The 12,944-nt window shown below is 54.1% G+C and overlaps 1 protein-coding gene across 2 annotated transcripts in view; it reads right to left on the reverse strand.

Annotated features, from left to right (window-relative positions):
• Positions 1 to 1,405: 1,405 nt before the first annotated feature.
• MAU2 (MAU2 sister chromatid cohesion factor) overlaps positions 1,406 to 12,944 on the reverse strand; it is a 31,734-nt gene continuing 20,195 nt past the window's right edge. The window contains exons 13-19 of one of the 2 annotated variants that reach the window (XM_059918029.1): positions 11,652 to 11,735; positions 10,218 to 10,267; positions 9,940 to 10,017; positions 9,616 to 9,727; positions 6,615 to 6,705; positions 5,606 to 5,733; positions 1,406 to 5,228 (exon numbers count right to left, since the gene is read on the reverse strand). In XM_059918029.1, coding sequence (XP_059774012.1) covers positions 5,154 to 5,228; positions 5,606 to 5,733; positions 6,615 to 6,705; positions 9,616 to 9,727; positions 9,940 to 10,017; positions 10,218 to 10,267; positions 11,652 to 11,735 — 618 coding nt within the window. In that variant the 3' untranslated portion in view covers positions 1,406 to 5,153. Of the gene's footprint in view, positions 5,229 to 5,605; positions 5,734 to 6,614; positions 6,706 to 9,615; positions 9,728 to 9,939; positions 10,018 to 10,217; positions 10,268 to 11,648; positions 11,736 to 12,944 lie in introns of both variants that reach the window. The other variant, XM_059918028.1, reaches the window with a different exon arrangement.

Consider the following 12,944-nt stretch of genomic DNA (forward strand, 5'->3'; position numbering starts at 1 on the left):
GCCCCCAATTAAAAACAAAAAGACATTTGTTGTAGCAGCCATAATGCATTGAGAGTATCATATTTTTCACAAAGGGACTGTAATAGTCCCTTTATTTTCGAGTCCTTGAAAAAAGTATCAAAAAATATCAAAGTGCTAAGAAAATCAAATTCACATAGAAACGAATCTTTTCCTTTTTTTCCCCAACCAACTGCATTATAATCTCACCAAGTGAGCATGAATTTGTGGGGAAATACTTTTAAAATTGTCAGCAATCCCCTCTTCCCCTCTCAGACCCTCTGAGGACCAGCAGAGCGGGCGGTGGGGCGTGGAGAGGGATGGGAGGGAGGGGCCTCCTCTGACCTGGGGTCAGCCTCCACTGGGCACCTCTGAGCTGACTTGGATTTTATTAGGGGAAGAAGCCACCGTGGTTCAAATGGAAGAAGCGATGCAAGGTGCTGCACAGACGGAAACATGGCAGCAATCTCCCTGAATAGCTTTCTTTGCGGGGAAATGTAAACCCAAAGAGCTCAAGAAAGCCAAGGGGGAAGCCAATACACATGGGGAATACTTTAAATTCTCGGGCCCCCAGGAGCCCATCAACCTGGGGGTGTAAGGTCCAGGCTCCCCTGCAGGACGGCAGGGACCTGCTGTTGGCATTTTGGTGGCGGCGGGGTGGGACTGGCCACAGTGACTGGGTGTTGTGACACACGCACATTGTGGGCAGGTGTCCACAGTGGCATCTGCTGGACCTGTCTGGGGTTGGCCCATGCGCTCTTCCCTCTGGGATGCCCCACGGACCTACACACCCTGTGTCAGGCTTGGGCCAGGATGTTTCCTCAGTGAAACCCAGCAGCCACAAGGAGAGTGCCCCTGGCAAGGGGACAGGTGGGAGTGAGCACAGAATGTTCTGAGACCATTCAGGGAGGAGGCTGGGCAGCAGCCAGGTGGGAGACATGACTGGGCCTCAGACAGACGGAGAAGATGGCCAGGAATAGGCAGAGTGACCGGCAGGATTTCTGAGGATTGGGGATGTATGTGTCAAAGGCTAGTAACGACCCCTTCCCCAGGCATGTGATGCTCAGGCCAGCTGCCCTGGCCACCTGCTAGCCTCTGTGAGGCCCATTCCTGTCTTCCCCTCAGTCCTGTGGCTGCCTCCTGGCTGAGTTCCTGTCATCTACTTCCCAAGTATGTTCTCTGCACTGTGTCACTGTCTGTGTGGAATCGCTCACACATCCAGTGGCCAGCAGTTCTGCCCTGGGACGACGGCCCAAAGGAGCGTTCAGAAGTGCCCCTGGAAGGGAGCAGTCAAGGCCACATGGGCATCATCTCGGGGCACAGGGACAAGAGCAACACAAGGGCCTTGATGCAGCATGAGTGGCAGCCTGGCACAATACATGCACATTAAAAGCACGGCACAACCCAAGAGAATTGAAAACACGTGTTCAAACAAAATGCACATCCATAACAGCACTACTCACAATAGTCACAAGGGAAAAGCAACCCAAAGCCCATCAATGGATGACTAGACAAAATGTGGTCCATTATCCAACAGAACATTATTTAGCCATAAAAATGAAGCACTGATACACGCTACAACGTGCAAAAACCTTGAAGACATCAGGCTGAGTGAAAGAAGCCAGACACAAAAGGACACATGATGCATGATTCCATTTATATGAAATACCCAGAAGAGGTAAATCCAATAGTGACAGAAAGTAGATTAGTGGTTTTCTGGGGCTGGAGGAATGGGAATGGGGAGTGACTGCTAATGGAGATGGGGTCTCCTTTTGGGGTGATGAAAATGTTCTGGAACTAGACAGAGGTGCTGGTTGTACATAGTAAATGTATTTAGCGCCACTGAATTGTAGATGTTCAAATGTTAATTTTATGTTATGTGACTTTCACCTCAAAAAGGAAAAAAAAAAACCTGAGGAAAAAAAAAAACCTAGGCACATGAAGGCTGACCCACGAGTTTTCTAAGAACACAGGGAATAGAACACCAGGCACGCAAGAAAGTCTGTCTGTGGCGAGGGCCAGGACAGACAGTGCTGTGGGCCTTGCATGCCATGTCTCTGGGGTTTCCTCCCCTCTAGGCAGGGCTGGACTGGGGAACATCATCATTAGCGGGGAAAAGATTCAGGTTGCCACCAGGTCCTCCAGTCCGGGGCATCGGGTTCTGCATCCTCACACTCTGTAGGTTATAGCAGAAGTCTCTGTGGCCCCGCTGGCTGGGCGGGGAAGGTTAGTCTTTGGGATGGCACATGTGAGGGGCAGACGGCACAACAAAGACACAGTGAGTGATGGCTCCCGCAAGTTGTTTTACTTTGAATATACAGGAAAACAAATCTACAAACGAGAAGCTATGTTCTACGGTTATGTCTTTTAAAAAATTCTTGTATTTGCAGATTTTTTTTTTCCTGATTAAAAGCACCAGCTGAAGATACAGGCTGCTAAAAACATAAGACACTGCAAACCCATTAAAAGACCGTATGCCAAACATACTTATTGAAAACCCTTTAAGGAAACAAAGACAATGCAACCAACAAATTTACCAGCTGTGCCACCAGGCAGCCCTTTCCGATTTCCCTGTCTGTGCTCCCAATAAATGGGACTGGGAGTGCTTACCCAAGGGGGAGGACGCTGGCCTCACCCATGGGCGACTGGGGGGATCCAACAGGGGAAGGCAGCTGTGTCTCCAAGGCAACCTGGCACCTCCTGGACCAACATCCCCAGAACCGTAGGCCCTGAGGGCCACCACTTCTCATAGGAGGAAGTGGGAGGCGCACACAAGGGGTCTGACCAGCTTTAATTTACCTGCCAACAGGAATCTTTCCGCTACTCCCTCACACCTCTGTATGCTTAAGGGTTTGGAGTTTTTATTTATCTGTTTTTTCCTGAACACTTAGCTATATGACACTAGCTATAATGTCTCCCTGGGGGCTTGCTTGCTCTTAAATTCTTATGATTGAGAAACTGTGAGGCACTGAATTTGGACTCACAGGAAGGTATTTACAACAGCTTTATGTAATTGAAAGGTGCTGCAGTGAAGGGGACATTCAAAGCTCACACACACGCACACGTGCAGTACACGCGGGTTGGCTTCCATAAAGCTAGAGTGGAATATTAAATATTGAGTACTGAATTCTTAACTGTAAACTTAAGAACTTAACCTTAACTTTACATATACATAGATAACAAAGTGGTCACTAAAAGCACTTTAACATCAGGACAGACGTTAAGTGTTAAGGTTCTTATTTCAACTGCTCTACATACAAAATGTCCTAGAAGGAAAGAAAGGTTTAAATAAATACACAGAGACAAGCATGATGTAAAGTGTGATTGAAGAAATGTGGGTCTGGAGAGGTTCGACAGTGTGGGGTCCAGGCCTGCAGGCGCAGCTTGTAGCAAGACAGGTGCTCTGTCCCTTGGGTGGAGGGGAGGACCTGGGGGGCACCCTTGAGGGGGGAGGAAGACAGGATGTGGACAGCTCATGACCAGACATCAGACCCACATCTGCAGGCCTCACAGGCCCAGTGGTGACATCAAGGGGGTAGCCCCAGGGAACATGGGAGAGGGCCAGACTCTTACGAGTGACCCAGGATGACACAGAGAGGGCAGGTTCTCTTAGGACAAAACTCTGCCAGCCCGTCCCTTCAACCAGCCTGTCCCTTCAACCAGTAGCTCACTTGCATGCCTGTTGCGGGCCCCCAAGAGGGCAGTAGGGCCCTGATATGGGCAGTGGCCCAGAGCAGGGAGGTCTGCTGACAGGCCTGCTTATGGCTAAGGCACACGCAGGCCTCAGGGCCCAGGCAGCTGACCTGAGCGATCCCAACATTCCTTCCTTCAAGGACACTGAGGCTTCAAGAAACAGCCTTCACGGTGCTGGGTGACTAGACTTGAACCAACAAGCAGTTGTGACTAGCAAAACCACTCACCACCCCTCATCAGGGAGATGATCCCAGGTGCCGGAAGCTAAAGGCGGCAGCTGCTTTGACTGCCCCTAAAGTCACCATCACCTGGGGCACCTCCTCAACTACCCAAGAGGAACACAGAACCAAGAATGGCTGTCTGGGCCTGGCAGAGCCTCCTGGGATCCAGCTCAGGAAAAGTTTTCAATGCTGTTCTGAGACCCAAGGCAGGTAGGTTTCCTCCTCCTTCCCTCTGAAAACAGGGCAGGGGGCCAAGGGAGTGGCTGCCTGCAGGCTGGTGGAGCTTCAGGTGTCTGCAAACATTCTCTGCAAAGGAGGCTGCAGAGCTGCCAGAAAGCAAGCCTCTTTGATCCGGCGCCCTGAGTTGGGCTGAGGAAAGTCCCTCTCCCCGGCTTCCTGCCCCGCACTATGGACGCTGACAGGGGCAGGGCGGCTGGTGCAAACACAGGAGTTTCTGCTCTGGGCACCAGCTCTGTGAAGCCACACACACGCACACACACACACGCGCACACACGTGCACCCCCACGGCTGGACAGTGAATCCAGTCAAGGTGCAGATGTTTGGAAGCCAAGTTCCTGGGTCCCCCAGGGCCCCTAGCTAGAGGCCCCAGCTGCCAAAAGGATGGATGCTGGACAGAAAGGCAAACTGGGAAAAGCATCGTGGCAGGACGTGCATTTTTATCCCTGACATGAGCAATGACTTCTTCCCTCTAATTTTGGGCCAGAAACTGGTGTCTTGCCTCTGGGCACTGGAAGCTGCCATGAGCAGAGGAAAGACTCCAGCCCAGCATAGAGGCCCAGGCAACGGAAGTCACGTGGCACCTCGGTGGTAATGACCACCCCTGCATGCAGGATCGGGAGCTGGCCAGTGGCTGGCACTCCACTCCCCGCCCAGACACACTCTCTTGAAGACATGACTCAGACGTGGAAGCAGGCCTGGCAGCTCAAGTCCACTTTGAAGGATGGCTCTGGAAAGTTGCCTCCAAAATCCCACCTGCGAGCCTCAGCACCCGGACTCCTGGTACTCAGCAAGAATGGCCAGCCGGCCCTTCCTGGGAGGACGGGAATTGGCCCTCCACACTCCCCAAGGACTTGGAAGCTCTGGAGACAGTCAGGAAAGAAGCCTGGGGACAGCCACGCCAGCACGTCTCTAAGGAAAGCTCAAGTGCCATCTGGGTGGAAGTCGGGGCCACACCAGGCCCCACAGAGGCCCGAAGAAGCTGAGTGGCCCTGTCCAGGAGTCTCACAGGAGGCTGGCCAGGCTGGTGTTGGGTCCATTCTGAGCTTGGAACTGCACAGGAGGTGGGCCGTCTGTCCACTGTTGGGGAAGAGGACACACAAGTGAGGTCCTTCTTAGAGAGGAGCAGGGGAGTGCTGGGCCACATGTCTGCGCCTGGAACGCTGCCCTCCTCGGGCTGGTCACCAGCCAGGACCCTGCGTCTTCCACACTTGAGTCAGATGGGCCCCCAGGAAGCAGCCTGCATCACCCACTTGGGTTGGTGCTATCTTGCCCATCCAAGGGGGCTCCTGAGGCCAGGCTGAATTAGGGATTGTTGGAGAGATGGAAGGAAATGGTAGCCAAGTGTGTACTTCCCTCCTCAGGAAGCGTGTCCCCCAGGGGCTACAGACCAGGTGAGCTGGCCCCAAGGAGCCAACCAGCACCCTCATTTTGTCTCTCCCACCCTGTGCCCGTACCGTGATGAGGTTGTGCTCAGGGAGGCTGCATGCCTCGATGTGGTCCTGGAGCAGCTGCTGCGAGAAGTTCTGGTGCATCTGGGCGGCTTCATGGGCATCCATGGCATTCCCGCAGGCTTTGTTCAGGTCTGAGGGTGGGATACGCACAAAGGATGGGCCTGCTTTGGCCTGCCACTGCCCCCACACCCTCCCCTTGGGTGTGGGTGGAGCCCTAAAGTCAAACCCCAGCTCTGCCAGTGGGTTGCTGTGTGCCTGGCACATCACCTGCCCTGAGCCCTGTGTCAAGGTCAGCAAAGCCCACTTGCCAGCAGCCCTCACACGTGCCCTCCTATGTTCCTGAGTCCTTTGTCCTTGGAGGTGGATGAGCAACAAGGCCCATAGGGGCAGATGTAAGGGCTGGTAGGGCAGTGAAAGTCCCTGGGGCTCCCTGTGGATGCAGCACTCCCTGCAGCACTTCCAGCACTTCCTGGCCAGCTCTTGGGCACCCAGGAGCCCACCGGGAGCAAGGCACCCAATGCTCACTTCTGAGGCAGGAGAACTGAATGGGTGCATGAAGTCCACTGCAGATAGGAACAGTTTGCCCTCTACCTCCTCCCCAGGGCCCTGGGTGAGTCTATGGACCTCAGTTTCACAACCTGTAAATGGGAGAGCAGCAGTAACAACACTGACAATGCTGAGCACCCTGGCTCGTCCTGCCTGACAGAAATGACTGCCATCTCCATTCATGGGAAAGAAACTGAGGCCAAGTGCCAGGGCTCACAGCTCAATTCTTCACTCAGATGCCAAGAACTAGCCTTGTGGGTCCCAGAAAGACAGAATCAGATTCTGCGTAGATCTCACTATGTGAACGAGCCCACTGCCCTCAAACAGGGCCTCCTGAGAAGCCTGAGAATGTGCTAGAACTGGGGCTATGGCCTGCAGAGGTCCAGTCTGAAGCAGAGGCTTAGCAGGGCTTACCTAGGGTCCTCTAGCCTTTGGCTCTACCCAGAAGCCCCAATCTCTTACTCACCTCTTAGCAGGGCCGATGACCACAGCTGCACTGACATGTCTGGGATCTTGCTGGCTAGCTGCATGGCCGGCACCACCATGTTGTTACTCTCCTGTCGATCGAGAGCAGCAGAGGAGTCAAGCGCGGGGGGTGGTGGTAGAAAGGGCTGGTGGCAGGGACAGCGTGGGCCCCACCTGTGACCTCCTGCTGCTTGGCATATACCCACTCCTACTTCAGAGCCTATCTCAAATGACCCTCTCCGAAGTACTCCTCGACCACCTTGGGGAAAAATAAACTGCCTCCACGTCTCGGCTCTGCATGTGCCTCCTCCCTGGGGTACGGCCATGGGCAATTCTATGTGCCTTTGTCTTTCTAGCCAGAGGAAAAGGCACTGGTGGCAGTCAGCCCTGGACCCATATCAGGAGCTGATTAGAAATACAGATTCAGGGGTCCCAGGGCTGGGAAAAGGCAGCAGTCTGTCCTGGCAGGAGCAACGAGGGCTGAACGGACAAAAGAGAGAGGAAGAGAAGTTTCTCTTCTATGTATAAGCCTGCTCTTGTGCGATGTCACCTGGGACACACAGGGCTGTGGGGCAGCAGGATGTCTGAACCCTCCAACCCTGACTCCACCACGTGATTGCAACAGCGCCCCCGGCCCCCAATCCCCAGGATGAGCTGAGTGAGAGCCGTTGGGGGCTGTAAACACCCATCCTTGACCCCGCAGTGACCGGCAGCACTGCTGTGACTACACCCAGTCCGGAGACCACAGCCTGCTGGCCTAAATGTTGGGTTCAGGGTGACACTGGGAAAACTCCCAATGCAGCAACACCTTGCAGCCTGGGGGGAGACTTGGCATGTAGCCCAGAGACATACAAATCCTCAAAACCAACTCCTGAGGCCCAGGTTCAACATGGCCACGGTTGCCCAGGACATGCCGCCACACAGACACAAAAGCCCAGTGACTTTATGCTGCCCTGTGGCCAGCACCTCGAAGATAAGCTCCAGGTGGGTCTCAAAACTTTTCAAAAGTGAACCAAGCCCTTCCAAGACCTCAGAATGCACAGCAGAACAGGAAAAACTACTCTCCTCCTCTAGGCCTGGGGCTGGGAGGGAGCTGCCAGGAGGGAGAGTCCCCCTTGGCTCAGGTTCCCCCATGACAGCTTGGGGCTGCCCCACAGAACCTGGGTTTGAAGCACGGAGTGATCCTGAGAGCAGTCCTGTATGAGGCCACCCGCAAACTTGTAATGCCCAAGGACACTCTGGCCTGGCAGGCCCGGGGCAGGCAGTGTCTCCCCCAGACCTGGAGCTGCTTGAGGCAGGACCTGGGTTTGAGGACTCTTGGTGGCCCCATGTTACCCTACGTGGGCCCAGGCACAAAGGGAGCAGCAGAGGTTCCCAAATAAGCTCTATAATTTCCTCCGGGAGCGCCCCAAACATGAACCAGAAGCTGCAGCTGAAGAGCTGCTCTGCCCATCCTGAAGGTGGCTTCTGGACAAACAAGAGCCAACAAGGTCTGGGTTCTAAGCCTGGGTTTGCAGTTTGGTGCTGTGTGACTTACTTTTTTTAACTTTATTTATTTTTTGGCCACGCCGTGCGGCATTCCGGATCTTAGTTCCCCAACTAGGGACTGAACCTGTGCCCCCTGCAGTGGAAGAGTGGAGTCTTAACCACTGGACGGCCAGGGAAGTCCCTTTTTAAAAATGTTCATTTTTTTAAAATTTGGGGCTGTGTGCCTTCAATCTCCCCATCTGGCAACGAGGTAATCACAGCCACTGCACCAAGACACAAGGCAGGTGGCCTACACTCAGTGGAGCCTCACGTTGAGCACCTTGTCCCTGCCTAACCCCCAGATGCACACGGAGGCCACTGTCCTCACTGTGCTCAGTGGGTAGTGTGACAGGTGTTGTAGAAGGAGTGGCGCTACACTCAGAAGGGAGAACTTAGTACTGGTCCTCCACCTTCCAGGGTGATGATACCCCCCAGGGTTCAGGCCACAGCTACAGGGCATGTTGGCCTGGCAAATGCTTACCACATGACTGTGGGGAAGGGGATGCACCAGGCTCATTAAAAGCACTCACTCTTCAGAAGCCCTGGGGCTTGATCAGATAGAACTTTATGGGCCAAGACAAGTACCCTGCACTATCTGTCCCAAATAAACAGCTGAAGTGAGTTTGGCTAAACTACAGAGTTGATGCCAGCTTAAAAATTCTCACTGCCATTAGAAAAAAGCTCCAACACAGTGGTGCAGAGAAAGACCAGACATAAAATTATAAAACAGCCTGATAAACAAAACCTATGCATGGGCAGAGGCAGGCAATGGAAAGAGCTGGAAGACAGAAGACATGCGATGACTTTCTCCTTTGCTTCTCAGACTTTCTATGAGAAATAAAATACATGCCGTATTTTATGTTGACAAATATTTCCTTAAAAAATTAAAGACCCTGTATGGTCGATGGGTTAGAGCAGGTGAGATGTACATACACCCCCAGATGGGGAGACTCGGAGTCAACTGATCCCACCAGAGACCAGTTGGCATGGGTGGGGACCAGGCCCAAGGGGGCACTGTTGGTGAGGGTAAAAACACAGAGTGCACTGAAGACACCACGTGTGATGGGCAGAGATGGAACCCTTGGGATTGTGACTGAGCAGACACACTCCTTCTCCCCAAGTATTAACACAGGAAAGGGAACCTGCCCTCAGCCTTGCCAGCTTTGGGCAGCCTGACCAGCTCTAGCTCCACTGAGCCCTGGGGCTTTGCCTGATGACTGCCCATGGCCAACACTGGCCCTGTCTGCCCCACAGATGCATCCTCCAGGGATCCAAAGCTCCCCCAGCCCTGCCTGCCCAGGCTGTCTGAGCCAGAGTGCCTCTGCCCTGGCTGAGCCTCACGGAGCAATGGTGGGTGAGGGGTCAGTGAGATGCGATCATTGTGGGGCACAGAATGGGAGGCACTTCCTTGCTAGGTTCCCCCTACGAAGCACCACCCTGGCCCCATGCCCCTCAGCCTGACCCCTGACACTCACCCTATGGTTTCCCAACACATAGAAGATGTGGCCCAGGAGCACAAGGGAGCAGGCTGTAAGGCGGTTCAGGTCCTCTGCATTGGACATCTTCAGGGTTTCCCGCAGAAATCGCCTTCATGAGAAGAACAGATGATGAGGCCCCATCGGGAGGCCTTTGGGGAAGAAAAGGCAGCAATGGCCTTGAGGCCCTGAGCAGAGGGCCATGCACCCCATCTGGCAGTGGGTGGGAAGGGCAGGGACAGGGGACCTCGCACATGCTGTTGGGGGAAGAGAAACACCGGGAGGTGCCGGGCACGGGGCCACCTGCCCTCCCCCAGTACTCACTTGGCCTCGTTATAGCGTCCCTGGAAGAAGGAGAAGAGTCCACGCACGTAGAAAGCTGCTGCTCGGAGGCAGTGCGAGCTGAGGGGAGAGCGGAGCGTCACACCTTGGTGGGGTTTTTGTGAAACCAGCAGATTTACAAAAGGGGATTGGTTGGGGGGGTATGAGGTGTTGGGGTACATGGGGCAGTCTAGGGTCCCACAGGTGCTCACACCACCCCAAAAAGCAAAGAAAGCATAAGATAACTAGTAAAGTAGAACTCAGGGCCTGGGGCAGCCTACCTGACGGGGAAGCTGTGGTCTGGATTGATCCTCTCCAACAAACTGTACAGCTGTGAAAAAAATGTCTGCAAGTTAGGATAATTCCACATTTCTAAATATGAGAGAGTTTGGCCCCAGATATGCTAGTAAATTGACTAGGGCTGCCTGCAACTTCCTGAGGAATGTGCCCATACCCCAAATCCCACGCCTGTAAGCAACCTGCCGGGAGAAGGGGCAGGACCTGCAACATCACTGACATCTTAGGTGCCCTTTGGCTATCATATGGAGGGTGTGCTGGTGGATGAGGGTTGAAGTGGGCTGAGGCTTCACCCAGTACCCACACAGTCCCATCAGGAGGCAGACACTGGGGTGGGGGTGCAGAGGAGACACAAGGGAACCAAACTCCTCTGAGACCACCAAGGCCACACCAGGCCCTCATGACCCTGCCCACTGTGCTTCCTGACTACTGGAGCAGCTGCACTGGGCTTCCTTTCTTTTTTAATAAATGAGGTGTTTTTAAAAAAATAATTAATTAATTAATTTTTTGGCTGTGTTGCGTCTTTGGTGATGCACGTGGGCTTTCTCTAGTTGCATAGAGCGGGGGCTACTCTTCGTTGCGGTGCGTTGGCTTCTCATTGCTGTGGCTTCTCTTGTTGTGGAGCACAGGCTCTAGGCGCGTGGGCTCAGTAGCTGTGGCACACGGTCTCAGTTGCTCCGTGGCGTGTGGGATCTTCCCGGACCAGGGATTGAACCCACGTCCTCTGCATTGGCAGGCGGATTCTCAACCACTGTGCCACCAGGAAAGTCCTGCACTGGGCTTTCTACCCAAAGCATTCAAGCCAACCAATCACCTGGGAAGTCAGCTAGGCTTTTTGTAGCCAAGAGGTGATAGTGGCCTGAACTAAGAAATGAAGGCTGCAGGGGTGGAGACAAGTGGCCGAATCTGAGATACTCTAGAGGGGTCAGGGCTGGGAGGGAATTGCAGGGATAAGGGGGTGTTGCAAGGGGAACCTGGTGGGAGGCACTTATCCTGCGAGGTCAAGCTCTGGCCCACCTTCCCACCTCAGCAGGCTGGGGCACCAGAACAACCTAGAGACCTAGTGCAGACAGCTGCCCAAGCTGTTGCTCCTCATAACTGAGCCATGAGGCCTCACCAATGTTCTAGAACAGACATCTCAGGGTAGAAGAAATTGGGTTTTTTTTCCTGAGGGATTCAGTAAAGCTTGGCTCGTTTTCAGTAAGGAAAAGTGTTAACTGGCTGTGGGAACGTTTCTGTCCTAGACTTGGCCTTCCCCCAGCCATGCCTACGAATCGTTGTGTGGGACACCTTGTTGGGGGGCAAATACCCCAGGGCTACTGAGATTTGCTGGTTCCCAGGACAACACTCCCCCCACGCTCCGCTCCAAGTAAGAGTTGAAACAAAGGATACCAAACATGAAGCATGTCACCTACTACCTCTTGGTGTCTATTTCCTTCCCGTATATACACACTCGCCAGATTGGTCACGATGAAGGCCCACAGCTCCTGGTGATTGGTGAGCTGGAATGGGAGACACAGGGCATTAGGGGGCTGGGCTGGGCACAGTCATGTCACATAGGGGCCGCTTGGCGGCATCAGAGCCACCCAAACGCTCCACAGTGGCTACCTTGGAATCTCCTTATTCTTTTCATTCCAAACACACACCCCTTGCCTCCTAAACCCAAGGACAACAAAACTGTTAGTTCTTTTCATTATAAAACAATCACCCACATTATGGGAAATTCCGGAAACAGAAAAGAAAAGCCAGCCACCCTGATCCTGCCCTCAGAACACACCACAGTTTGGTCTGTTCTCTGCTGTCTCTCGGTCTGAGACCTGGCTGGACCTTCCCTCTACGCCACAGGCGGTAACCCCAGGACCCGTGTGCTGACACAGCAGAGGAGTACGCTGATCCTCGGGGAGGCAGGGACCCTGCCTGGAAGAAGCCGAAGCTGTTAGAGGTCAGAAATGCTTCTGACGGCTGGTGGTGGACAGACCCTGATCCCCAGTTCTTCTGGGGGGACAGGAACGGCCACGAGAGGGACCAAGCTGAGCGGGCTGAGCATTCCCAATGGGGCTGAGGGAGCGCAGCTGTGTAGGAGGCTGAGGGTGCCTGGGAAGCACAAACTCCACCTGGAGGCCCCTGGCAGGTGCCAAGGAGGTCCAGAGGGTCATCTGATCTGAGCAAAGATGCTCCAATATGTTTGTCATGGGACCGCAGGAACAGCGTGTGGTTGGGGATCACGCGGGGTTTGGGCCCAATTCCTGGCTGCGCCACCCCCCCTCCCCCCGCCAGTGGGGAGGACTTCCTGGGACACACACCATCCGTCGGGAATTTTGATGTTGAACCAAAGAAGCAGCAGCCACTTGTGTAGGAAATGAGATGGGGAAGGAGGGTCCAAGAGACCTCCATAGGGCCGCGGGCAATGTGGGGTGGTCCTGGCACCACTGCAGTGAGCAGCACCAGCCGACCAGGGCCCAAAGTAGCTGTGACACAAGTCAACGCCACCTGGTGGGCTTTCAGGAAGACTGGGAATCGAGAGCGAAAGTGGCTGAACAGGCCATGGCACCAGCCCTGAGTTAGCTGGGGAAGCCCCACTGCAGGCTAGCCAGGAGCCCCCTTGCCCACAGCTATCCCTCATTAAGCTGTGCTGCCAGTGCTGGCCTTGTCTGCAGCTGAGCAGCACAAGATGTGACACAGAAAGCCCTGGATAAATGGTGTATCACTGT

The sequence above is a fragment of the Balaenoptera ricei genome, chromosome 3 (assembly GCF_028023285.1).
Source record: "Balaenoptera ricei isolate mBalRic1 chromosome 3, mBalRic1.hap2, whole genome shotgun sequence".
Lineage (NCBI taxonomy): Eukaryota > Metazoa > Chordata > Mammalia > Artiodactyla > Balaenopteridae > Balaenoptera > Balaenoptera ricei.